Source organism: Rattus norvegicus, chromosome 2 (assembly GCF_036323735.1).
Source record: "Rattus norvegicus strain BN/NHsdMcwi chromosome 2, GRCr8, whole genome shotgun sequence".
Classification (NCBI taxonomy): Eukaryota; Metazoa; Chordata; class Mammalia; order Rodentia; family Muridae; genus Rattus; species Rattus norvegicus.
Window position 1 is genome coordinate 139,212,220 of NC_086020.1, and position 26,719 is coordinate 139,238,938.

Here is a 26,719-nt window from a genome sequence, read left to right on the forward strand (position 1 = left end):
TATTCATTACGTGAAAGCAGAGGAATCTCCCATCAGGGGACACTCATTACCAACAGCAGCCGTGCTTTAGATGTTACACAGGACTAACTTAGAAGTCATTGGACTTATCCTGAAATCTTCCATCTGACTTTTTGCCTCTATTTATAATCCCAAATCCAGGGGCCATTTAAGCTGCTGTGTAGAGGCAGCTAATGGACAAGAGAGCATTGCTACCTACAGAGGAGACAGAGTAGTACAGATTCAAGTCAATATTGATTTACCTCCAAGTTAGCTGAGAATGGGAGAAATTGACCTACAACCCCATACAAGGAAAACTATTAACTCTCAATCTTCAAGGTAAAGACTCATAGATTAAAAGCCCAAACCACCCTTGGTGCTGTTGCCAGGCAGCAATACTCTGCAAACGCCATCAACATCAAGAGAGCAGCGTCTTCACCTGCTCGGGTGACCTGTGAAGGATGCTCTCCGGGTCTTTGTACGCGTTGACTGGATTCATCACGGCTGCATGCACCTCCCCGTAGGCTCTGCAGACGAGCTCCGTAGACTGCTTTATAATCTGCTCCCTAGGGATGAGCAAGCAGAACCAGAACATGACACGAGCCCAGTGACCGTAAGACACAGGTCTGAATGGTGTCCTGCTTCAGCGCCATGCTGGCCAGTTCCTAATGGGCAGCACTTATTGCTTATTAAGTCTCTGTCCCTCCTAAGCCAGGGCTGTATTTACCCACTGCTTGGCCATCAGGACCAGAACAGTGCCTCACATATAGATGTGCTGGACTTATAGTGGGCTCCATCTGATGAAACAAGCTAAAAGAGCACGAGAGAAGAAAAATCATTTCATCTCTGTCTCTCCCACCAGCTTCCCTTGTGGGGCCTTGTAAGTGTAACCAGAGCCCAGGTTGTTCCCCAACACATCTCACAGCTAGAGTACGTTATAAATGACCCAACTGTAAATCACAAAGCAGAGAGAATAACCACACCGCTAATTTACCATGAGAAAAGTGCGTGAACTGAGAATCCATCACTTTCACACTTTTACCAACTTTTTAAGTCCTTCAAAATGCTGACCACTAAGAAATCATTTACCCGTTACAAATGTCCAAATTTCAAAACTCTTGAGTACAAGGAAGTATTAAAACACGTCCGTGTAAATTGGCTGTATTAGAAACACTTATTTAAAGCACTGAGCTACCAAATGAATTGCTTGCTCCTGGAACCAGGGAGCTTGTTATTCAGTACTTAAGATTCTCGTTGCCTAACAACCCCCAGCATCACCACAAACCTACTGTTCCTAAAAATAGCTTCTTTTCACATCCAGGTTCTGAGACACTGAGAGTGAGCTTTCCTGGGGTGCAACCAAATGCACAAGGGGGTGGAGGAGACTTGAACAGCTAAGGGTTCAAGGGTTCAACAGCTGAGGACAAAGCAGTTTGCACTCAGGGTGTATGTATTACAGACAGCAGGGATGTGAACCACACTTTTTCATTCAGCCTGAGGGAGCCCTGCTCCTCCACTGGAGCGCACCGACCTCACATCAGCACAGCTGCCCACCGGTGGGGCTGGACTCAGGCTGGACTCAGGCTGGATTCAGGCTGGACTCCTCAGGCTGGACTCCTCAGGCTGGACTCAGGCTGGACTCAGGCTGGACTCAGGCTGGACTCAGGCTGGACTCAGGCTGGACTGACTCAGGCTGGACTGACTCAGGCTGGACTGACTCAGGCTGGACTGACTCAGGCTGGACTCAGGCTGGACTGACTCAGGCTGGACTCCTCAGGCTGGACTCCTCAGGCTGGACTGACTCAGGCTGGACTGACTCAGGCTGGACTCCTCAGGCTGGACTCCTCAGGCTGGACTGACTCAGGCTGGACTGACTCAGGCTGGACTGACTCAGGCTGGACTCCTCAGGCTGGACTCCTCAGGCTGGACTCCTCAGGCTGGACTCCTCAGGCTGGACTCCTCAGGCTGGACTGACTCAGGCTGGACTGACTCAGGCTGGACTCCTCAGGCTGGACTCCTCAGGCTGGACTCCTCAGGCTGGACTGACTCAGGCTGGACTGACTCAGGCTGGACTGACTCAGGCTGGACTCCTCAGGCTGGACTCCTCAGGCTGGACTCCTCAGGCTGGACTCCTCAGGCTGGACTGACTCAGGCTGGACTGACTCAGGCTGGACTCCTCAGGCTGGACTCCTCAGGCTGGACTGACTCAGGCTGGACTGACTCAGGCTGGACTCCTCAGGCTGGACTCCTCAGGCTGGACTCCTCAGGCTGGACTCCTCAGGCTGGACTGACTCAGGCTGGACTCCTCAGGCTGGACTCCTCAGGCTGGACTCCTCAGGCTGGACTCCTCAGGCTGGACTCCTCAGGCTGGACTCCTCAGGCTGGACTCCTCAGGCTGGACTCCTCAGGCTGGACTCCTCAGGCTGGACTCCTCAGGCTGGACTCCTCAGGCTGGACTCCTCAGGCTGGACTCCTCAGGCTGGACTCCTCAGGCTGGACTCCTCAGGCTGGACTCCTCAGGCTGGACTCAGGCCTCCCTTGCTGCTTGCTCTCCCTGTTCCATCTGTGATTTCCTCCTCATTCTCTGGTTGCTTCAGAGGCTGCGGAAAGGCTTACTGTCCGCCCTCAAACAGTGTTGCACACCCCACAGAGAATTCCATAGCCTATGTCACCACAGCAGCACACTTCTACTTCTCTTCACACGGTCCCTTAAATGGTCCCCCAACTCACTTCCATGTTCAGCCTCTCTTCAGGCTGAAAAAGTCTCCATAGTTCTGAGGTTATTTTCCTCATCTTTTTCCTTCATTCTGAGGCATTTTCTTTATTATCTCCTACAGCGAAGTGTCCTGATGTTTATGCAGATGTAAAATATATTATTAGTTTTGCTATTTGCTTCTGGTTCTTCAGTTCTTCTGGTATGAGTTTTGCTTTTCTGGGGCTAGGAGTTGAACCTAGGGTTTGCCCAGACCCCAGGTAAGTTCTCCACCATTGAGGCCTGAGGACCATGCAGTTCATGCTGATGTTCAGTCTGCTAAAGACAACACTGTCTTCTAGCTCATTGTTTCCAACCCAGAGTCATCTCCTATAAGCTCCAACTCCTCCCTCTGGCTGCTCTAAGACACTGCTCTTATGGTAATAAGGAATTATACAGTGATGACAAAGCTTTCAACAATCTGAGGACATTGGAATGCCCTTGTGTAACTTCTCTGTTCAGGATTTCTTGGCTTACTGGGCAGGCAGACCCACATTTTGTATCACATGTAGAGAAAGTTCTTCCTGCATGAGTTCTTTTTGCTCATGGGCTTCCCTGCCTGGTCTTTCCTTCTGGAGGGATGAATGTTTCATTTTAGATACTGTACTTTTCAAGTGTGAGTGAAGCTGTAGCTGTAAAATTTCCTTCCTTATTCTCTCAATATACTGATGCTTTCCTTTAATCCACGTACAAGTTTCCAATGCTAATTCTACATACATCATCTGTGGGTCTGTTTCTAGTAACGGACCATTTTTCTCTTTGGGGTTTACATTTTCTGTTAAGCAGATCTGAGGCGTTCCTACAATCTGCGGACATGTCTTCATGTACAGCACTACCAGTCAGCCTTCAAGGCAGTGAGCTCTGCTAGGAAGGCGGCGAGCCGAGACCAGGAGGGCATGGCATAGTGAGAGACCGCTTGTCAACCCCTCTTTAACCTCCTTCCCGAGGGCTCCTGAACAGGTAAGTGTCCAGGAGTTACTCTTTCTCTCATGCTTCTTTCCTCTACTAATTAAAAACTTGTCTAGCTTTGTTTATACAGATAATGAATACAGTTGCTAGTTCTAAGAAAAACACATCCCAGTTCAAAATAAATAAACAAAACAACCCCTGTAAAATAAAACCCAATTATTTTACTAGGTCTATGCTTTTACTTTTAATAAATATAAGAAAAAAATTGAGCCTAAAACAAAAATAGCTCTTAAATCATATATACCCCCCCCCCCCGCATGTTCATTTGGAAACATCCATGCTTAAGTTCCTTACAGAATGCATTCTGATACTGGCAGAGCCATAGTGAGGTTTCTACCATGCTCAAGGTGAACACTGGATTCTGGCATCAAAGAGGGTAGCGTCTTTCTAATTTATCCAAAGGGAAAAAGGAAAAAGCCTTTAAAACCATTTATTTTTTCTATTTCGCCCCCTATGTTCTAGACTTCCTGGTCCCATAAATCTGCTTAATAGTTTCCTTCAAGACCAAATGTTCAATCAAAATCTCCATTGAAAGATAAACCTTGGGACAAACAAGTTTGAGTGGGGCACTGTGTTTGCAGAGGACTGAGCAGGCAGGGCAGGCAGGCGGGTGTGAGAATTGCTTCACACGACAAAGCCCTCCCACAGAGCATGCAGTTAGTTACTCTTGCCTAAAATGTATGAAAACTCTTGAAAAGGTGCAAAATAACTAGATAAAAGTTATCTGTTCCTACGTCAAGTACTGTGTAAGATCAAATATAAACTATAATAGATATAAAAATGGATTAACTTTTGAAGAAAATGAAATGCTACCAGCCAAAACCAGAAACACATCTAAGAACAGATGTATAAATGCTCTACATTTTCAAAGTGACGCTGATTATAAAGTGAGTGGAGAGGGCTGGGAGGGCTGTCAGCTGGTAACCAGCCCTGCTTGCTGCCAAGCCGGCCAGCTTGACTTTGATCCCTGAGTCATAAGTGCATTGTGGCCTGCACATGCCACACACACATACATAACCCTGTACACACATCAAATATAGTAAAAAAATTTAAAAATTAACTGAAAATATTTAAACAAAAATGTCATAATTTTATGATAGTAATGCTATGTTCAGTTTCTTTGCTTAGAAACAGAAGTTAAGGGTCAGTATACTTGTTTCTTTTATGAACTCTTTAGGTACTTAAACTCAGTTACATATAATATTTACAGGATAATAAAATATGAACATTATCAAATATATTAAATTTATTTCTTAACATTCACCTAATTTGAGACTTTCTTGCATCTGTGCAAGAGACCTAAGTTCATCCCATTCTGCCACTTTTGATACACACTAAGTAAGCTTTTACTCACTGCAGACCAAGTCACCTCGTCTCCTCACTCAGTGGCCCCCCCCCCCCCCCCAAGCTCCAGCCTCAGGAAACAGAATACCAGTGTGCTCACTCTGACACCACATCCTTTCAGGAGTTTGCAGTGTTTATTCAAATTCAGCAACTATTTTCTACATTCTTAATAAAACTGTTGCTCTAAGTTTAAGTGACATTTCAGGCTGTCATTTCCACAAAGACAAAAGGGTGTGGTTTAACCCTTAATCACTAGTCTGGTATATTGAAAGTACTTATTTCTTACCTACTAGAGTAGAAAGAAAAATGCAAATTTAGTATTGCCTAATCTCTTACTTGTAGAAAATTGTATTAGTTTTTCTTAAAACCAAGGATGTCAAGTTAGAGAACCCCTTGCTAGTTGTAACTGTACTATTATAGTCTCTTAGGGTATAAATGGATCTAAATGTAGTTTCTTTGTCTTGAACACATTGTCCAAAAACAGGCTGGCTCGACATACAATTTTTCACTTTGTCTTGGTGAGAAAACAGCACATGCTCAGTGGAAACCATAAGGCAAATGCTGAACTTTGAACTTTACCAAGGTTGATGGCAGGCTTCTCTGTACTCTCTCACATGGGCAGTGACAAGCTGTGCTCTGTTGCTGTGCTAGTGTGGACCATGTGTGCTATGTTCCGAACTATGATGTTCAGGTCCAGTAACTGAATTTTAACTTCAGATAGTGTACCAGGATGAATCCCCACTCTAAATTAAGGAGACACGTACAATAGTTAACAGTTTTATATCTAGAGAAAACCAGATGCGAAGTAGCCCATAAGACAGTCATCCGCACTGCCTCACCTGCTCACAGTAGAAAGGAATTTGGTCTCATGTCCATGTGCCTTCAATTGTAGTCAGAGCAAATTAAAAACATTAGCAAAGTAAGACTGTGTACTAATGAGAGATTTTGAAGGGACACAGAGGCAAGGAGTAGTATGGCTAAGGTTAACTCTCTGGGGTCCTAAGGCAGGAAAACTACTGAAGACTACAGCTCTTCAAAGGCAAATATCTCACTCTTAAAAATAATTTATTTTTAATAAACATATCTGATATTTAAACCTGTATGCATTTCCCCACATCCCAGCAGCAGACACTTACTTCACGGTGGCACTGAGGAGGGAGTTCAGCTGTGGCATCAGCAGGTGATCTGGGGCTGAGAGGTAGCGGTCGAACTGAGCCTGAGAGCAGAGTGGGACAGGAAATGTAAGAATGGCTAAGGAACACCAAACACCCGCTCCTGGGGAGCACTGAAACGTCAGAAAATCCCCATTGCAGCTGTCTAGGGATATCTTTTCAAATGAGCATTTCTTAAAACACTATACCTGTAACATCCTAAAACGCCTATATGAAACTCATATGTAGCAGGGTTTGAAAAGAGAGAGTATAGAGAAGAGAGTGTGAGAGTTAACATACAACTGTCATTTTGTGTGTGCACATTTCTGTGTGTGCACCTGCTTGTGAGTGCCAGTGTGTGTGTGTGTGTGTGTACAGAGGACAGAGGACAACTTTGGGTACTGCTCTTCGTTCATCTTTTTCCCCACCAAGACAGAGTCTCCAGTAGCCTAGCGTTTGCCAAGTGGAGACGGCTGACCAGTGAGCCCCTAGGATCCCTGATCTCTCTCCCTCCTCTTCCCAGCACTTGGGATTACAGGCATGCACCACCATACCTGGCTTTCTAAGTGGGTTCTGGGGGCCAAGCTTGGGCTCTCAGACTTGTGTGGCGACACTTTACTGATTGCCTCATCCCTGAACCTTACAAACACCTTTCTAAGAAAGTTAGGTCTTTCAAAGTGAATCCTAACTCTATTCACTGTCATTAACATTTTTAAATATGAATTTTTCTGTGAAATTCCAGTTTCTAGTCCAATGTAGTATATGCGATATGATTGTTCTTTTTGTGTGGCGCTTTTGACCATGACGTAATGTATGCATTTCACTTAGGGCCCTAAACTTCGAACTCTCCAACAGCAGCACTGCCAGTCCTCCTGCCCCTGGGGCAGTTGTTAGACAAGCCTTTTGGTTACTTTTAGTCCTGGAATGTGGCTGTGATGCTTAAAGTCGATTATCTGCTTGGCAGGACCTGGAATCAATCACCCGGGCAGAAGTCTCCACAACGACTGTCTAGACTAGGTTGGGCCGTGGGCATGCCTGTTAGACGTTTTGACGGGGTGAACTATGTGGAGACTCACACTGAATCTAGGCGATACCATTTCATGGGGTGGGGCCACATGAACAGCAGAGAGGGCTGAATATGTATGTATTCACTGCTCTCTTCTGACTGTGGACTGCTCTGGCCGGCTGTTTCAAATCCCCATCAAGTACTAACTGTGAGTTAAACAACGCTTTTCTCCATTAACTTGATTTTGTCAGAGTATTCTGCCACAGCAACAGGAAAAAGACGAAGACAGTGATACATAGGGCATCTCCGGTATCTCAACTGTTCATCCGAGTCCCCCCGGTCTGTTAGGATCATCTGAGGACAGATGGCAACAGCAGCAGGCGAGCCTCCAGGCTGACTTCCTGGGTGAATGGATCTAAGGAGCTAGAGCAACTGTGCTGCTGTGGAACACAGAGTGTCACACAACATACAAGCTCATCTATGACTATGCCCAGAACAAGCTTAGGTCAGACACGCATGCTGCCCAAAGTGGTCCTCATCCGAAAAGTTAGGAATAACTTCCTATGTGTGTGTGTGTGTGTGTGTGTGTGTGTGTGTGTGTGTGTGTGTGTCAGTATGTGGATGGGTGTGTGTTTGGAAGTATGCATGAATGTATAGGTGTGTCAATGACTGAATTATGAATGTGAGTATGTACTAGTGTGTATGAGTATTTGTACATACATGAGACTGTCAATTTATGTTTAAGTGCATGTGATTATGAGTGTATGTATGAGTGAGTGTGAATATGTTTATCAGTGTGAATGTGTCTGAGTATGTGTATACCTGTGTGAATGTGTATGAGTGTATGTGTGAGTTTGTGTATGGGTGAATCATGTGTGTGACTGGGTGTGTATGTGAGTGTGTGTGTGTATGCATGTTGTGCAGTGCTAGGACTGGACACAGAACTGTGTGCATGCCAGGCAAGCATTCTACTACTGCTCCAACCGGAGCTGTTCACCTGAAAACATAAACTGAAGGTTTCCTGAGTCTCCCGCTGGAGGAGCACGCTATTCTAAAGACAGAAATCCGAGTTCAGCTATCGTCTCAGGAAAGACAAGTTTAGAGCAGGAACCATGGTAGTACAAAGTCTGAGGTTCACAGCCTAACCACATCTGTCACCACTCCTGCCTCTCCACCAGATTAGGAACCAAACTCTGAAAATACAGAATTCCTAAACTGCACTGGTGGCGTGATTGAGGCCCGATGGAAGGTTTCCAGCACACAGTAAATCCCGGGAGAGCTCGTGTAAGGAGCGCACATGGAGGAGCTGTTATTGTCCCCAGATGAATGTCAGGAGAGAAAAGCTGTCACCTGGGACATTACCACAACACAGTAAGCCATGGCCAGCGCTGCCTAAGGAAATCCCACTTGAAATGTTCGTTTCACACTTACCATTGCAGCCTTCAGCGCCACAGAATCTAGGTTGGGCATACTGGCTAAGGAGCCCTGTAAGAAAGTTATACAAATGGTCCGTTAGAAGATTGGCCAAGTTCAGAAAATCATGTAGTTGCTTCCAAAGAAAGGTGGCTTCTCATAACTGCAGTTAAGAGCAGGGCTGTAGTTGAGGAGCAAAGGTGCAACTCATCAGGAACAGAACCACCACCCCTGAGCTGTACTCAGAGCAAGGGAAGGAAAGTGACAAGTGCTTGGAGCTCATGGAGAGGTGTAGAGGCTGGGGTCAAGTGTGGAGGCCATGGCCCTCTTAGCGAGCAGAGAACAGGGAGGAAGTGGTTGCCCTGTCAATCTGCTTCAGCAAAATGCAAGGACAAAAGCTGCTAATTCTTTGCTTTTTAAGGCAGGATGGCTACTTTGTGTTAGGGTTTCCCACCACCCCAGGACCTATTACTATTGGAGTTCTGCAAGATTACTTCAGTTCAGAACATTTTCCTTTAATGATCTGCTAAGTTAGATGGAGGATATTACTTCTTGTATAGCAATCCATACATTCATTTGGCTGAAAATGAAACGAGACTTTAAAAATTAATCAGTATGAACCTTGTACATACTTTATGATGCCAATTTCTCTGTCTTCACATCTTGTCACACTAATTCCTAAATATTCTCATTACTTCTCACCAAGCATTATTCTCACTCTCAGGCTCTCTCTTATCCCTGACAGTCACCGTGCTTAGCCTGTCTCACACACGACATCAACACAGAACAGCTGACAGTAGCAGGGCCACGATTAAGATCTAGAGTCCATCTCTAGAGCCAGCTCTGAGCTGCCCCCTTGTGGGTCAAGTGGGGCTCACCTGATCAGGCCTATGCTGCTGTATCGTGTTGTAGATGTAACTCAAGCCCACTCTAGTTAAAACGTAAGAGGCTTGCTCATTGATAAGAGTGTCCAGATGGGCTTCGATCTAGAACAAAGCACAGCAGAAGAAATGTTTTAGAGGAGAACTGTCAGCGAAAGCAGTCAGAGCAGGGCACACTGGGGGCACGGCCATGATGGACCTGACAGGCAGCCTCCGAGACAGCAGCTGCTTCCCTCAGCTACGATTAAGGACAGTTCTAGGGCTGGCCACTAGCTAAGAAATATGGGTTGCTTCTCAGCTGTTTCAAGAGCAGAACTCAGAAGTCATAACAACCATGTGAAATAAGTTAGTCAGGGAGAACGAGGGCTTGAAGGCTGAGCCTCCCCTCCATTCCCTGGACAGCCTAATCTCTGAAGAACCTTGGTGGGAACTGGTGCTGCGGCTGAGAAAAGGGCCACATGAAGGAAAGCACCTCAATAAAAAGAAGCTGCTCGCCCATTTGCCAGGTCCCCTTCCCTTATACACCATGAAGCACCCCAGTTTACCAATCTGCCAATTACACAGAGCACCAGCAACTCCCCTGTCTGCGTGATGTCAAAGCCTGCCTAGTTAAAGCAGCTTCGGCGTCAGCACCAGCATTCCTTCTACCAAGAAGCCTCCCACATTCTTCTTTCTCATGTAAATAGCCAAGAAGTACAATTAAGAGTCCTTACTTCCGGATTTACTGAAAACCAAAGAAAAATAAGTCGTTTAAATGTAAACTTTTAATGAAAGTGAAAAAGAAGACAGTTAACGCTGACAGCCAAGTCAGTGAGCTGAACAAGAAAAACGACAGAGAAAATATCAAACAGGACAAAGAGACTCAGACTAAACTGGAGAAGAGACTCATGGTATAAAACGAAAGGAAGAAAGGATCTCTAGAGCATAAGACAGCCACACACAGAGAGATGACAGACAGACAGACAGAGCGAGTGAAAAGTTTGAAGCTTTGAACGGAAATGGCTCTCAAATGTACTTGATGGGCGTAATAGGAAAAGAGAAATACCTAAAATATTCTGGAGAAGTATCTGAACCCAAAGAAAAATCCCTCCAGGCTTCTGGGTGGACAGACCTGGCTGCTCCAGGAGATGCAGACTCCCCTGGTCTTAGCAGTGGTGCTGGGGTCAGGGAGGTGACAGTGGGAGACTAGGAGGTGATGGGCGGAGCCCTCCGTCCAACAGTCTAAACTGTAGCTGAAGGACCCCATCCGGCTCCACCCTGTATGTCTCCAGTGTGTGCAGAGTCCAGCTGACACACCAATGTGGTGTTGAGAACACAGACTCTGACAGACTAACAGACACAGAACTTTGTACCGTGCAGAACTCTAAAGACAAGTGTGTAACTGCTGGTAAGGCAAATCAGACACAGTGGCAGAGACTTGGGGCTGACTTAGTGACAAATGTGCGAAGCATATTAAGAAATATGGAAATAAAAGGTCCTCAAGATAGGAAATCAATTGTTCTCCCTTACACGGCTCAGTCATCAGCTCTGAAAAGAGGAAAGACTCCTTGGAAGGCAGTCTCCTGCCTCAGGCTGTAGATCAAGAAGGCTAAGGTGATCCTGAGACAGGAGGAGGAGGTTGTGAGGGCAGTAGGACACAGAGAGAGGAAAAGAAGACACAGATAAGCATGAGTGGGCTGAGGGGAAGCAGACATCGGGAGTGGGGAGGGGAGGGCAGGGGAGGGCAGTGGAGAGGACAGTGAGCACGCACCCATGCAGAGGCCATTGTGAAACCCTTTATTTGTGCGCTGAACTAGAAAGTATTAAAACCTCGAGCCTCTCCAAAACCTTAAGTGGCACACACCAGAGTTTAGAGCTGCCAATGAACATTCCAGAGGAAAAGAATATACAAACAGGTAGGTGGGAGATGCTAGCTCACAACCAAACTCAACATGAAGGTGTTATTACTATTGATCAATCTCAAGTATTCTTAAAAGAATAAGAAATTAGACAATTTACATATATCGAAAGCTACTTCTCAGAAAAACACAGAGCAACAAATCAAACTTGCTGTATCCACTACCAAAGTGTTCACACTTTGGGAAACAGGACATTTGGGGTCTTTGCTTCAGGCTTGTCCCCTAGAATGCTGCACCTACCAGTTAGTGCAGCAGAACCAGAGCCTGGGTGTTAGGTGACTTAGAAGCGGCTGACTCAGCCGTCATTCAGTCTTGGAGAGACACCAGCTGGCTTATGGGGACAGTGACTGTTAAACAAACCGTAGTGTTTTCCCTAACACTGCTTCTGTCCTCCGTAACACATGCTGCACGGCCAGCACACCATACAACACAGTATCTGCACAGCACTGAAGAGTCAGGTGAGTCAGAGAGCTTCCTGATGCCATCTAATCAGGTTCCTCAACCTTCTCACGTTCTGGCATCTCTAAAGCTGAAAACTCAAATTGTGTGTATGTGTGTGCACATGCATGCATGTATGCATGAATGTGTGTGTGTTTACATCTTTTGGATAGACTACCTTAAGGAATTCATGGAATTAGGCCACTGACATTTGTCCAAAGCTAGCATGTTGCATAAGCGAAATCAGAGGATCCACTCTAGCAGAGCTCACCTGAAACTGAAGCATTTCCAGGCGCCTGTCTGTGAATTCAAACAGAGCCAGTGTCGTCTTCATCATGTACAGTGAATTGACCATGAACGTGGCCATGTCAGCGGTGCCTAAATTGCTGGCTGACACTGTGCACATCTGGAGGAGAGGATCCAGGACACATGACAAAACCTGTAAATGAGGAGCAATGAATTTTTATTTCTTAATCAGGAGACGATCCTGGATATATAGTCTTTCAGAATTAAATACAAAACTAACTGGAAGATTGTCAGCTAAGTTATAAAAAAAGTACATGAGGAAAAGATTCAATAACAAAACCAGATAGCTTAAAAATGGGCATCGCTGAATTACCTTTACAATCAAGAACTGATTTAACAGTGAAGAAAATCGACAAGGAAGGGATTGTCAAAGCACATGTTCACTCACACCTGCATTTGCAGAGTGTAAGCCGGAGGGGGGCAAGCAACCAATGAATTACAAACTACCTGCACAAAGTCAGCTTGCCGAGCATCCAAGGGGACCACTGAAGAATCATGTGAGGCCAGAACGTCCCGCAGCAAAGTGAGGGTCTGACTCAGGGCAGAACTGGGTCCGAGGTCAGGTGGTGGGAGCTCGATCTGAACAAAAAGAGCAGTTTACCCACTGCTGCTGTTTTGTTCACAAAGTGTTAAGCATGATAAACACACAAATGTAACATAATACAAAGTGTAAAGCATGATAAACACACAAATGTAACATAACGCCGTGTCTAACAAATTACAGACTCACAACTTATCAAGTTGATTTTGAAGGATGCTGCTCAGGGTTCAAGGTTTTGTCAGCCCATCCAGAGTCACTATTACAACTTTCTATGTTAAAGTTCAAGGTCTAATGAGAAAAACTGGTATTCCCTTAAACTGTAGAAGTGTACTTGTTACGTATTGAGAAATACCCAGTGTACTTTGGTTTTAGCCCAAGTTCTGAGATAAATAAGTCCATACAGCCCCCTAAGGCGGTGCTGCTGATAGTGATCACTACTCTCAGGGCTCAGTGTCTAGGCTGGGGCTCTCAGCTCCTCTTCACTGAGAGGCTCTGAGGAACTCACTTGGAAAAGGAGTTTGTAGGAAGTAAGAACCGCTAAGAGTTTGAAATGTCGGTTTAAATCCTGGATATACCACGTATGGTCTATCAGTGTGACCTTGGGAAGCCTCTGGAGGCCTGGATGGAGTTCCTGCATCCCCTGCTGAGTTAGCTACTTAGGAAGTGGAAGCTAGGCCTAACACAACACTGCTGCCTGAAAGCACCACCAGAGGGCGCATGCGAGCCTACTTTTAATTTTGTTTCTTTTTAATAGAAAAGGATCTTATGCAAGTATGAGATTCTGCCATAAAGCTTTAAAAGAATATCAGAATACTTTTAACTTTAACTGATAAGATGGTAAATAAAACGAAATGTGGCAATGAGAAGTCTTTATTAAGAAACTATAGCCTTGTGCCAGGAAGACAGGAAGAGAAAACATTTAAATGTGAGGATTTATTTAAGATCTTCTCATGCAGGACTGAAGAGTGCTTATGAAAACCTTCTTTCTTTTAAGAAAGTAATATTAACAAAACATGCTCTGAGTCACATGAGAAAACAAGAAAATACGGTCCAAGACAGGAGGAAAAAGCCAACAGACGCTCTCACTGGTGGAGGCTAGGCAGTGGGATGACTTTATTACGCTCAATGCCTAAGGAAAGCATGTCTGAGGAACCACAGGAGAGAGTGACAACGGCTGCCACACACAGGCACGGCTGACAAAAACGCTGAGGGGACACAGCACCTGAGATGAAACTTCACTACAGGGTTAAGTGACAAGTGTGGTGGACACAAAAAATGGCTACTGAATGTGGAGAGGGGCCGACTAAGACCACATGCTCTGTGGAGCAGAGAGAAATGGAGTGAAATGGAGAGGAAGGGAGTCCATCAGAGGCTGTGGGTCAGAAGAAACAAGGAACGAGGAGCAGGAAGTATTTGAAGAAATAGATGACCTCCCAAATCTGATGAACACTGATCTGACTGGCCAAGCAAGTGACTGAATCCCAGCATAAGTCTACATTGGTCTCCATGGAGATAGAGTGTAACAACAGATAGAGAGGCTGGGGGATGGCTCTGTGAAGAGCATGGTCTGCTCTGTTTACAGTACTTGGATTCAATTCCTAGCACACACACGGTGGCTCATAACCATCTATAACTCATTAAGATTAGCAATCAATGCTGTTACAGTGTTGCTAGCAAAACCAGAATGCATTAGATTACACAGACTTAATGGCTGGAAGGAGTAAAATAGTAGCCAGAAAGACAACCTTTTAAAATGCAGGAGAAATTGAAACTATCAGGAGGACAAATATATTTTCCCAGTAGTTTTTGTTTATATTTTCTTTTCCTCTTTGTGAATGGAAAGACTACTACATGAAGCTATAATTATAAAATATGTTCGTGGGCAGTATAGGAGGAAGATAGCAAAATTCTAAAGTAATGGAGAGAAAAGGGAATGAAGACTTAAGACATACAGAAAAAAAAGAGTAATCTAACAAATTCAAGTATCCAGAAGCCATTCAAATGTAAACGGGTTAAACATACTCATCAAAAAAGGCAAGGACTAATGGATGAATTTTTTGTTTAAAAAACTGTGTGCTATCTTCTAACAAGCCAAAAGTAAAAGGACATAAGAGAGATATACTTTGCGAATATTCAAGTGAAAACTAGCACAGTCACATCGACATTGAACAAAACACATAAGGCAGAAGTATCACTAGGAATAAAGGCTTTGACGAGAGTAAAAAGATCAATATGTGATAGAAGCTACAATAGTTACTTCCCTCCGAGGAAGCATCTAACAGCAGAACCCAAATATGAAGCTGACAAAGAATAATTATTCCTGCTCCAGAGCTCTGCTCAACTTAAAACTCTACACCACACGGGTCTCTAGGGTTCTGTTGTTTGCTTACATTACACGGTGGTTTTCTATGCACTTTCATAGCATTATGAATATAATACAGAAGACAAAGCCGCACCACCACAACATGAAACCAGGAAACTGGAAACATCTTGTAAGAGCTCCAGGCTTCACTGTGTCACATCAGCTCTAACACAGACATAGTTCTAAGCTTGCCTTAGCCACAGATACTTGAGAAACTGTATTAAAAATATGTTTACAATTAAATTTTTTAGAAAACAAAGTAATGAAACTCATAGAGATTTTTCTCATATTAGGGTGAAGGTACACTAATCCTGGAAGATAAACTATGACCTGAGGTATACTAAACTCCCCAACGTGGACTTGAAAAGAAATAACATCTCTAAAGTCCAAACATGAAAGTCCCCATTCACATGGGCGCAGCCCAGGGAGGCCAGGCGAACCCACCTTGTCCATCAGTTTATTCGCATGGAGACTCAAGCTACTGAAGAATATTTTTTTGCTTAGCAAGTGCATTTCTTCAATTGTTGTCAGTAGAGTAGCTGCACTATTTCCAACAATGCCACTAAAAGCAAAGAATATCCATTTCAGGTTAAAAAGCCAACAAGTTTATCCCATGGAGCAGTCTTTAGGGATGCAGGCTGGAGAGATGCACAGTACATAAGACTGCTTCCTTTCAGGCTTGACGGCCTGAGTGTGAGCCCTAGCACCCACATAAAAGCCGTATCATGGCTGCAGGTGCCTGTGACCCCAGCACTGGGGCCCCAGGAGCCCTCTGACCAGTCTAAAAGGCAGGCTTCAGGTTCTCAAGGGAATGAGGCAAACAGCGATGGAGGAAGTCATCTGACATTCTCCCCGGCCTCCTCACGCAGGACGGGCACATGTCACACCCAGGCACACAAGTATACACACCACAGAGACATGGAGCGAGGGAAAGGGAGGGGAGGGGAGACACTGATCAAATGACCTGGGCTACAATAGTGACTTTACAACAAAAATAGCCTTAAGTAGGCGGTAGGCGTGTGTGTGTGTGTGTGTGTGTGTGTGTGTGTGTGTGTGTGTGTGTGTGTGTGTGTGTGTGTGTGTGTATGTGTGTGTGTGTGTGTTCTATAAACTAAAACCAATCACTCTAGTTTCACATAAATACATCAGTTTTCTTTTCATCTGAGTAAGGGGGTTAGAAAGGGAAAGAAGCAAACTAAAGCCTGAGCACCCACATATGGAGTCTGGAATAGGGAAGTGTGTACATCATGTTAGGAAGGCTTCGGCTCTCAGAGACTCAGGATCTGGATATGCAGATGAGTGAAGATGGGTTGGCAAAGGCTTTTTATAACTATTTCACATTCTGGGTAAGGTTTATTCAACCTGTACTGTGCTCCCAATATTTCACAACATCCGTTAGCAAGGCTGAGTCAGAACTCACATCTGTGACACGCAAACCCTTTCTTCTCTAGCACAGCACACATGCACTTCATTACACAGCGAAGTCTAGATTTAATTTTAAGGAAGACAATTAATAGCTCTTAGTGACTTGATAACTAGATTGTGTAACACTTATTTCTCTTCATTAAAACTAGCTTATCCTATCAACTTACCTCAAAACTGTAGTTACTCAAGTCTTTACAGCTGCTTAGAGACTAGTATATTTAGACTAACTATAAAAATGCATTATTTTGAAACAATTAATTATATTAGCATATTTGATAATCTTCAATTTTCTATTAAAAAGATGATTCTTTGACCCATCTAAAGAGATTTCTCATTTTTGCAAGGAGCAAAGTATGTTTATGTATTTTGCTCACTGATATACTGAAAGGAATTTTAATTTTAATATTTTTAGATAAGACATTGTTTCATATGTTGGGTTACACTGTGTGAAACTGTGTCTCTATCCTTCCTCACCTATCTAATGCGTTCTCTGGTTGGCTTTAATAAAAATTTGATTGTCACTCTTGGGCAGGAGTGGAAGGTGGGACATCCTAGGAGGGAGAAAGGAACTCTGGGAATGAGGAGGAAGAAAGGAGACATGGGAGGAAAGACATATGGTTAAAGGCCTGGAAGGCACGGCTATCCATGGGGGTGGATGGGGCTAGGTGGTTGGGCTAGCCTGGATGAGCTATTTGAGAATCTGCCCAGCTAAAGCCTAAGGCTTTGAATGAAGTATTAAAAGGTCTCTGTGTGGTTATTTGGGAAAAAGCTAATTAAAGAATAATTGTCATTGTATTAATTTCCAGCATTAATTAATATAAACAATATTAATCATTTTAATTTGCATTCAAATCCTATAGACTTACTTTTCTGGAGAGAAGATAAAGGTATGTCTATTCTATCACAAAACTAAACACTAATGACAAACTGAGGACATCGGTGCCCAAATGACACAGCTCACTCACTGTGTAGGGGGCTCAAGCTGTCATGGATCTCACTTATTGATACAGAAAGGCTTACTTTGTAGGTCTATTTTGTTATGTACATTGTGTGTGTGTGTGTGTGTGTGTGTGTGTGTGTGTATGCGCACATACAGTCATTGACACACATAGTAGGCACAAGACTGTGTCCTGACTATAGATAAACACCTCAGAGGACAGGCGCTCATTCACTGCTTATTGTTACCTGATGGTATGGTGGTAAAACTTGAGGAGGTTAGAAATTTTATATAATAACACTGCCCCAGGTTCAGCAAGTATTACTTGTTCAATTCGAACCTAAGAAAACATGAAAAAGAAAACCGTGAACATTTCTTAAAAGTATACCTTTTCTTCATTAATGATGAGATACACAGTATAAAAACACTCAAGAAACAATTTCACTGCTGTAGCAATCACAAAACGCTTTCTGAAAGACTTCTGCATATTAAGTCAAAAGGTAAGTGGTTTCACACAAACTGCTGAAGGTGACTCGGTACCCGATTATTCAGCTATGCAGGTAAGATCAAAACCACAGCAAGACCACCACTGCGTATGCAGAGTTGGTCAGGACTAAACTGCAAAAGCAGCTACAGAGAGCAAGACAGACAGACACAGAGTTCTGTCTGTGTCACACTGGCTGTGTCTGTCAGCAGAGACTAGGAGAATCACAGCACCACACATCTGTCCAGCTATGGAGCTGCCAGGGCAAAGCCGGATCTGGTTGAAGATGAACCTGCTCTTCCAGGAGTCTTCTAACTCCTGCCACGCACTGCTCCCTCCCTCAGTCCGTTACCCATGATGCCGACACTATCTACTCTGTCTGCTCGTACATGCTCTCACACGATTATCTCCTGCTCTCTAAAAGCAGACACAGGGTTTCTTGTATCCTCCAGTCTCTGCAGCAGTGCACACCACAGATGTTCAATGCGCTCTTTCACAGTTGAGTTTTCTCTCTTCTTTTGTCTCAGGATATAGATACTATACGTGTCCCGCTTTACAAAGAACTCTTTAGTTATGGACACTAATTTATTTTCACATTTGCATGTTTATGAAAGTGAGTCCTCTTTGGCATGAGGCAACAAGATAAGGAATCACACCTACCCTTAAAAATCAATTTCTAAATGAACACATTTCTTGGTATGTGTGTGCACACACATCCATGTGGGTGTGAATACCCTTGCAGGCCTGTGTAGGGGCCAGCAATCTACACAGGGAGGCTTCCTTTTACACTCTCAACTTTGTCTTTTGTATCAAGGCCTCTCACTGAACCTGGCCCTCACCTGCTGAGTAGACTGCTGGTCAGCAAGACCCCAGGATTATAATTATATGCATTATTCAAAACGGTATTTTAAAAAACTTAACACAATTACACCATAAGGACTCCAGCTGCAGACAGGTTTTCCTGGGCAGATGAATGTTTAACACCAGCTCAGTTATCCTGCATCAGTCTTAGGGAACTTAGAGACAACAAGAAAATTCTTATTCCTACTCTCTTTAGAAAGAATGTGGGAACAGTGGAAGGGTAGAGCAAGGAGGAAAGGGACAGAGGGAAGCGGGAAGATAGAGAACTGACAAAAGCCCACAGCTTACAGCCTGGAGCTCAAGGGAAAGCAACACCTGAGTCCCAGCAGAGACAGCTGCAACAGTAGAGTGACAAACAACACACAAGGAAACACCCTTTCTGACAGAGGCCACAGGAGACACCAGCCATTCAGCAAAACCAAGTCTTAGAAAATGGTTACAAGAAGAAATAAAGTAGGAGACTAAGACTGGGACAACAGAGCACGGCTGAGGCTGAAGTGGAGCTGGTGGTAGAGAACAAGACCTGGGCAGAGAACACATAGGAAGCTCCTGGTACAGCTCTGACACCCAGTACTCAGTGAACCATGGTGCTTAGAAAGGGAAAAGGGAGGCTCAGGCAGACGCTTCAAGGGCACATGAGAGGCAGGTTCTAACAGCAGCAAAGCCAGGACACAGGATGGGGGGGGGTGCTGATCTCTTGGTGCCAGAGCAAGGGTGGGGGAGAGGGAGAGAGATGAAGTGAAGGAGGGGAAGAGGGAGAGAGGGGGGTAGAAGAAAGAGAAAAAGGAGGGGAGATGGAGGGAAGGAGGAAGGGGGAGGGAGGAGGTGATGGGGAGGAAGGGGGGGGAGGGAGGAGGTGGTGGGGAGGAAGGGGGAAGGAGGAGATAGTGGAGAGGAGGTGGTGGGGAGGGAGGGGGGAGGGAGGAGGTGGTGGGGAGGAAGGGATACTGACAAGCCTCCGGGTTCTAACCTACCGGGAGCTGAGTGCTGGCATCTGTCTAGGCAGTGTACCTGCCCATCCCCACCCCTGTGCCTCGAGGCTCCATCTCCCATGCCTCTTTTCTCTGTGTGCTCGTCTGTTTTCACAGAATGCATGATTTATGGAAGTCAGGAACACAGGGCACATTAAGGATTATATTAGAAGAAATGGAACACTTATGAAAAGGAAGGGCTGTAACCCCTGGACTTGAGGGCAGACTCAAATTCTGGTGACTGTTTTTGAGTTTGCTTTATAAGTGATGCTGACAAGACAGCATCTTACATACAATGGAATAAACTTAAACCACAAATTTCTAAAAACAAAACAAAACAAAAGAAAACACAATATCCTCAGAATAAACAGTGCTAGCTAGTTTTTACAGAAGCTAGGCTAATTTTAGAAAGTGTAATGAGAAACTCTCCCCACCAGATTGGCTTGTGGACAAACCTCTGATACATTTTTGTGGTTGATGTGGGAAGTCCCAGCGCTCTGTGGCTGACATCAATGGACAGGTAGTCTGGGAATGTATAACCAAGCCAACTAAGCAAGCCAGTAAGCAGCACTCCTCCATGGCCTCTGCCTCAGCTCCTGCCTCCAGTTTCCCATCTGAGTCCCTGTCAGACTTTCCTCAAAGAGGGTGATGTAAATGGGAAGAAGACTGTGGCGGGTGCAAACTGGGAGCCATGTACTACGTCTGCCTCACTTGACCCTCACTGCTGTCACAAGGAGCCCTTGAGAACAGGGCCATGTGAGGATATTTAGCACAGGAGAGTTATGCACTGGGACAAGGCTGAAATGAGGACAGAACCTCCTGACTCCAAATATGTTCATATTTGGATGAATCATTATATATTAGTATTAAAACAACATCACCCATTGATTTCTCTGAGCTCCTAAGAATGAGCCAATACTTTGGTCAGAGACCTGAAAACACAATGAAGACAGAACCCTTACCTTTAGAGGCCGACACACACCCTCGGTGATATGCCCAACAACTTCTTGAATATTTTCTTTAACACCTACAATTAAGTACATCATAATTATGTTTTCCCAAGTTATACCTGATCATAAGTTTTAAGAACAACTCAACAGAAACACCTATGAGTGATGTCACAAACTGCACAAACAGCAACACTTTGCTAGGCTGGGTGTCTCTGGGACATTATGAGTTGTCATGGTGTTGGTAACCAGCATGAGTCTACAAGTGCTGACAACTTATGAGAATGATGGCCAACACTTTTTATGAGGCCCGAGTGTGAGCTGTGAGCTGGAGGTCCAGGAAGGTGCAGCAGATGGCGCTGCAAACACTTCACTCGAGTGGTGTGGCACTGAGAGCGAAAGGCTGAGAGCTGGCCGTGCAAGCCAAGGAAAAGCCAAGCTTGCTCATACTAATTATTACCAAGCAGGGCAGACAGGCAACCACTCTCATTTTAGAGTGAGGCTCAGAATTTCACCGAACTTTAACTTATCTTCAAGCTTCCAACCGCAGTTTCTCATATAAACTTCTCGAAAGACACCTAGAGGAAACACATCCCTTCTTTCTTTCTTTTTCCCTTTGGGGAGGGGGCATGGCCTAACTACGTAGCCTGGCTGGCCTAGAGCTCACTATGTGCAGATCAGGCTAACCTCAAACTCACAGAAATCCACCCGCGTCTGCTTCCTGAGTACTGGGATTAAAGGCATGTGCCACTGTGCTCAGTCTGGGAATACATTCTTTAAACCTGGGCAATTGGGCTAGTGACAAAAGAGAAAAAGTACAGACTTTGGCTGGCACAATGGCTCATGCCTATAACCCAGAACTTAGAGGGAGAAGGCAGGAGTGACAGTTTGAGGCCAATCTGGACTATAGTGAGACCATGGAAGACCATGTCTCACACAAACAAAAACTGCAAGCTTTGTCCCCATCTAAGACATATGCTGCACTGACTCTCAGTACTGAAGAGCTGAGTCTGTGACCACAGTAATGTATGGACACACTATGCCACCCAGTCAGATAATACCAGGAATAGTATTTCTCTTTACTTTCTATCAAAATCAGAATACCCTCAACTTACATACTAAACCCCCAGGGTGTAAAATAAGTCTCTCATAATGTTGTTCTCATCTACTCGACTGGATTTTAGAATTGCTTAAGACACAAATATTGGGATATCTGTGAGGGCATTTCCAGTGTGGTTTAGGTGGGGCAGAAGACTCAGTCTAAGTGTGGACAGGGCCCAAACTGATTCAAGGGCAGAAAGGAACAAGGGTGCCCAAGGCATACCAGCTTCTCTCTGTGCTTCTGACTGTGGATGAGCATGATGGTGCAACACCAGCATCCTCTCTCTCTGCTCCGACTGTGGACCACTATGATGGAGCTCTGGCTCATCTCTCTGCTGCTGACTGTGGACCACTATGACCAACCACCTCCCACTCCTGCTCCCACGCCTTCTCTGCCACGATAGAATTCTTTCCTCCTTGTGTTGCTTTCATCAGGAATTTTATCATGGCAACCACAATAGTAGCTGATACCTCTTTAAAGTTACAACTGAAAAATGCAGCATACGTCTTAGATTGGTAGAAATTTTATAGACATCAGCAATTCTGGGATATAGTTATTGTTCACACTTAAAATCCAAAAGTTTTAAGCATTTAGAAGAGTCCCTAGAGAAAGAAGACTGTGGGTAATACAAATGAACAATTACAGCTTAGTGACATCAGCAACACTCAGCCACTCACTACATCCTGGTCTCTGAGGCTGAGGCTGAAGGTCTGAGCAGACGTACGCCTGGCTCTCCAACCACACCTTACCAGAAGGCAGCAGGGCACGGGAAGACAGGCAGACCCTAAATTTAAATGGCCAAGCAATAGACAAAAGCACAGAAATCTATTAAGCAAAATGGGGTGGGGGTGGAGGGTTTCTAAGGATAGCTCATGTGGCATCTAAGTGTCAAGTGTTTATCTCTGTGAAGACAGCAACAGAAGCACAGAAGCCATGTGCATTTTCTCTATTAAGAGTTAGCAATAACTCACCCTGTGCAGTTACATGCTTTAAGAGAGCTTCCAGATGTTCCTTCTCAGAGGCAGTAGCTTGATGGAGCCAGGCCAGCATGTCTCCCACATACCTAAGGAAAGCCACCTGTTAGTAAAGATGTTCCAGGGAAAACGGTCTGATCCTCTACTAATGTCAATCACTATACCTCAGCGGGTCATGGGAGTGCATTTCAATGGGTCTAGGTGTACCTCCTGGCCCTCCTCTTGTAAGAGCATCAATAAACCCACGAACCACAGTGCTTCGCCTGGCCGTTCCAAATTCATCTAAGGTATACCTAGAAGAAACACATGATGTGAGAAGTACCTATAACAGACACACACGTCAGTCGGTACCTAAGATCAGCAAGACAGGAAACCATTAGGCACACCCTTCAAGAACTGCAATGTTCAACTAAAAGTTATGAGTCATTCTAACACGCTAAAAATTCAATCTAAAGGTACAAACTTTTCTCCTTCAAAGAAGGAATGCTTTGGACCAAGAACTACAATGGCAATGGTGGCGGTGGCGGAAATAGGAACAGCTGGCTCCAGAGATTACAGAAAGCTACACACCTAGTTCTCAGGAGCTAGTTAGAATTCTGCAGCCCAAATACCAAGACCCTTTTTTTCCATATTAAAAATTTCTCCTTCTGTTACTATCACTTAGCACCCAAAACGGAACCAAAAATGCTGATTTTTAAAAGCTTATTTTGACTCGAATGGGACATATTAGTTGTTCGATACATTTATTAACTGGCTATGTATGCACAGCAAGTATCTTTTAGTTAGAAGGTACTCACTGTTGATGAAGACGGGGGAACTTTCCTGTGATGGAGGAACTGACAGAGAATGAAGCTCTGACTCAGAGTGCAGTGATCTGGGATGCGTGTGTGGGGAAGGACGGAATCTGTTCTTGTATCCTAAAATACCTGGCATTCTTTATGCCCTTTTTACTATTCCATACACAGCAAACATTTTTAAAAATTTTAATAATATAAAGTCAGTAGATTCCATACCACAGATTTCTAAATCCCTAAATAGTATTCTACTAGCCTAAACATTAAGAATGAATTCAATAACTAATAAACAAATTTATCAAAGTTTCCTCAAGACGTCCAGAAGAGTTACTTTCTTGGGTGACACTGCTTTCTGAATTATGTTGTAGCTATAACAAAAGCACTGCCGGATGCTCTGACTATTCACACTGTTACCAACTGAGAGGGAGGCGAGCGAAGTGACAGACAGTGGGGGCTGGGATCACGGACCTCTCCTGAGGTTCACTCTGGTGTTGAGATCTCTGCAGATACATCATAGCAAGGGGAGGGGAAGTGCAGGGGTCAGAGAAGGCTTTGCTGTGCTGCGCAATGCCTCACATTTGCTTTCTCTATTTTAGGCAGAGCAGAGCCAACACTTCACTTCCACCACACACTGAAGCCACTCAGTGCAGAAGGGACGTGTGTATCAGGCCTGGAGAATGCTGGGGTTTAACCTGTACAAAAGCTAAAGTCTCACCGAACACTAGGGTCAATCCTACTGCAGAATAAACATAATTTAGGAAAAGACAGCACGGGGCAGAAAGAACCTTCAGCCATCTTTGGACATGGAACATCTTTCTCAGAGACAAAAGAAAACTAAATGGCACTTTCCCAACAAAGGCTAAAATTTCAAAATGCAGCTTTTATAAGACTGAATGTTCAAAATATATAGTCTAAACTTCTGCCCAAAAAGCAAATCAAAAGAAAAGAACAATGTAGAATCTCCATTTTAGAATGCAACACAAATTCATAAAACAAAAACAAAGCATCGGTTTTGTACAAGTTCTACATCCTGAGGTAACTTATACACTTCAGTTTGTTAAGGGAGAAAGGATTAGCAATTTGTTTTTAAAAATGTCCACTCATACTCAGCTTTAAAAGCAGTATGTGTGCATAGCTGCTCTGGTCGATTCTGTTGCTGTGATAAAAACACCTTGACCCACAGCAACTCTGTTGAGAAAGGACTTGATTTTAGCGCCAGTGGAAGTCCAGACAGGAACTGGAAGCAGCCGCACCACAGCTGAGCGGGAAGACGCATCTACTGCACACTTGCTGCCTCATCCGCTGCTTTAGCTCAGCCTCCTTTCTTCCCTCTTCCCCAGCTCACACCCATCCATGTGCTGCCACCACGTCCAGGGGGCCTTCCACCTCAATTCACAGTCAGGACAGTGCCACCTCACTCTGGCAGAGCCACAGCCAGCATGATGTGAAAATTCTTTGGGGCTCTCTTTCCTGGTGGCCCCAGGTTGTGTGAGTTGACAATGAAGTACTGATTGGTACAGTGGTTTATTAATACAGCACATTAGCCTTGCAGTTACAACTACTAAGAAACACAAATTAGGCAACTTTCTCAAGGACTTCAGTTGACATTTTCTTGGGCGAGATTCTCACTTGAGAGGGCTACACGCTGCTTAGATGGAGTTCCTACACTGCCACCTGCTGTTAACAGGACACTTTGCTTACATGAAGTTGAACAGCTGGACCTGGCACTGAGCGGTGATTACTTAAGAAAAGGCCATTTTCCCTCTTAGCACTCACCTTAGCCTAATGAATGGTGCCTGAAACCTACTTTCTCACTCAACCTCCAAACGTTTCTTACAGCCTTCCAGGTTCTATCACTACCCTTGTGGTCTGTGCTTTGCAGAGTAATCTATGCTTCCTTCCTCTTCCTCTACTACCCCTGCTCCCAAATCCCTGCGTAGGCTGCAGTTCTGCCTGCCTCCACACTGCTCAGCATGAGTTAGGGCTGCAGAAACCAGCCCTCCACTGCCTTGGAAACCAGGCTCCACTACCATTCTCATTGCAACGAGGAACAAAAGTGCACAGACGGTTAAGGACTCCTTCAGGATATCTGACTCTTCAAGAATCCACTCTGGGGAGAATGGCTGGGGAGATGGCTCATCCGAAGAGGACCTCCACACAACCATGAGGATCTAGGTTCAGGTCTCCAGCTCTCATGTAAAAGCTATACATGACAGTTAACTAAATCATAGCACTGAGGACGCAGAAACGGAATTCCTGCAGCTCACTAGCCAGCTGCTCTTACTGAATGTGAGCTCTAGATTAAGTGAGGGATCACATCTCACAAAAACAACAACTGTAGTAGTAGTAGTGATAATAATAAAATAATAATAATTCATAATAACAAAGTGCAGTGGTAAGACACCCAACATTGACCTAAGACATAACTCCCTCTTGGCGCCCGTCAACAGAAGAATGTATTCGGTACATATGTAGCACAGAGCTACAAAGAAGTCCGAAACCTTTTCCTTTGCAACGAAAATGGATGGATGTCATTTTAATCAAAATAAAAGTTTAGCAAATTTGTAGCCAATTGTGAAACAATTCCTCACCTCTACAAACCCATCCCCTGAAACAAGGTCTATCAGGAACTGCAGGAGGCGATGGATGTCACCAGCACACACCATGTGCTGGTACAGATGTCACCAACCACACCGTGTGCTGGTATAGATGTCACCAACCACACCGTGTGCTGGTATAGATGTCACCAACCACACCGTGTGCTGGTATAGATGTCACCAACCACACTGTGTGCTGGTATAGATGTCACCAACCACACCGTGTGCTGGTATGGAAGCACTGACCTCTGAATAAGGACAAACCTGCCGCTGATGCAGCACCTGTTTGAAAGCCACACAAGTGTCCAAGAACGACACACTGTGGTAATCACTGCTGTCTGTCACCTGTAAGGGACTGCAAAGCTGCTGAGTGGTCAGCACCGGCCTGGCACCAACGTGCACAGCCAGTTCACACCTTCCCACCAGTTCACATCTGCACGCCCATGATTCCCTCCAAGTGGAATATTGTGCCCCCTCCCAGAACACACCTCTTCAACCTGGGGCTCACTGTACTGTTTCCCTTAGGAAGTACACCCTGATGGTCGTCCTCCTCACCTATCACAGGACAC

At 44.8% G+C, this 26,719-nt stretch overlaps 1 protein-coding gene across 1 annotated transcript in view; it reads right to left on the reverse strand.

Annotated features, from left to right (window-relative positions):
* Window positions 1–239: 239 nt before the first annotated feature.
* Window positions 240–26,719, reverse strand: part of Cog6 (component of oligomeric golgi complex 6) — a 37,047-nt gene continuing 10,567 nt past the window's right edge. Inside the window, exons 9-19 of the mRNA NM_001004262.1 lie at window positions 22,924–23,052; window positions 22,757–22,848; window positions 20,699–20,763; window positions 17,669–17,760; window positions 15,503–15,620; window positions 12,603–12,734; window positions 12,121–12,288; window positions 9,511–9,618; window positions 8,651–8,704; window positions 6,199–6,278; window positions 240–563 (exon numbers count right to left, since the gene is read on the reverse strand). Coding sequence (NP_001004262.1) covers window positions 416–563; window positions 6,199–6,278; window positions 8,651–8,704; window positions 9,511–9,618; window positions 12,121–12,288; window positions 12,603–12,734; window positions 15,503–15,620; window positions 17,669–17,760; window positions 20,699–20,763; window positions 22,757–22,848; window positions 22,924–23,052 — 1,186 coding nt within the window. The 3' untranslated portion in view covers window positions 240–415. The remainder of the gene's footprint in view (window positions 564–6,198; window positions 6,279–8,650; window positions 8,705–9,510; window positions 9,619–12,120; window positions 12,289–12,602; window positions 12,735–15,502; window positions 15,621–17,668; window positions 17,761–20,698; window positions 20,764–22,756; window positions 22,849–22,923; window positions 23,053–26,719) is intronic.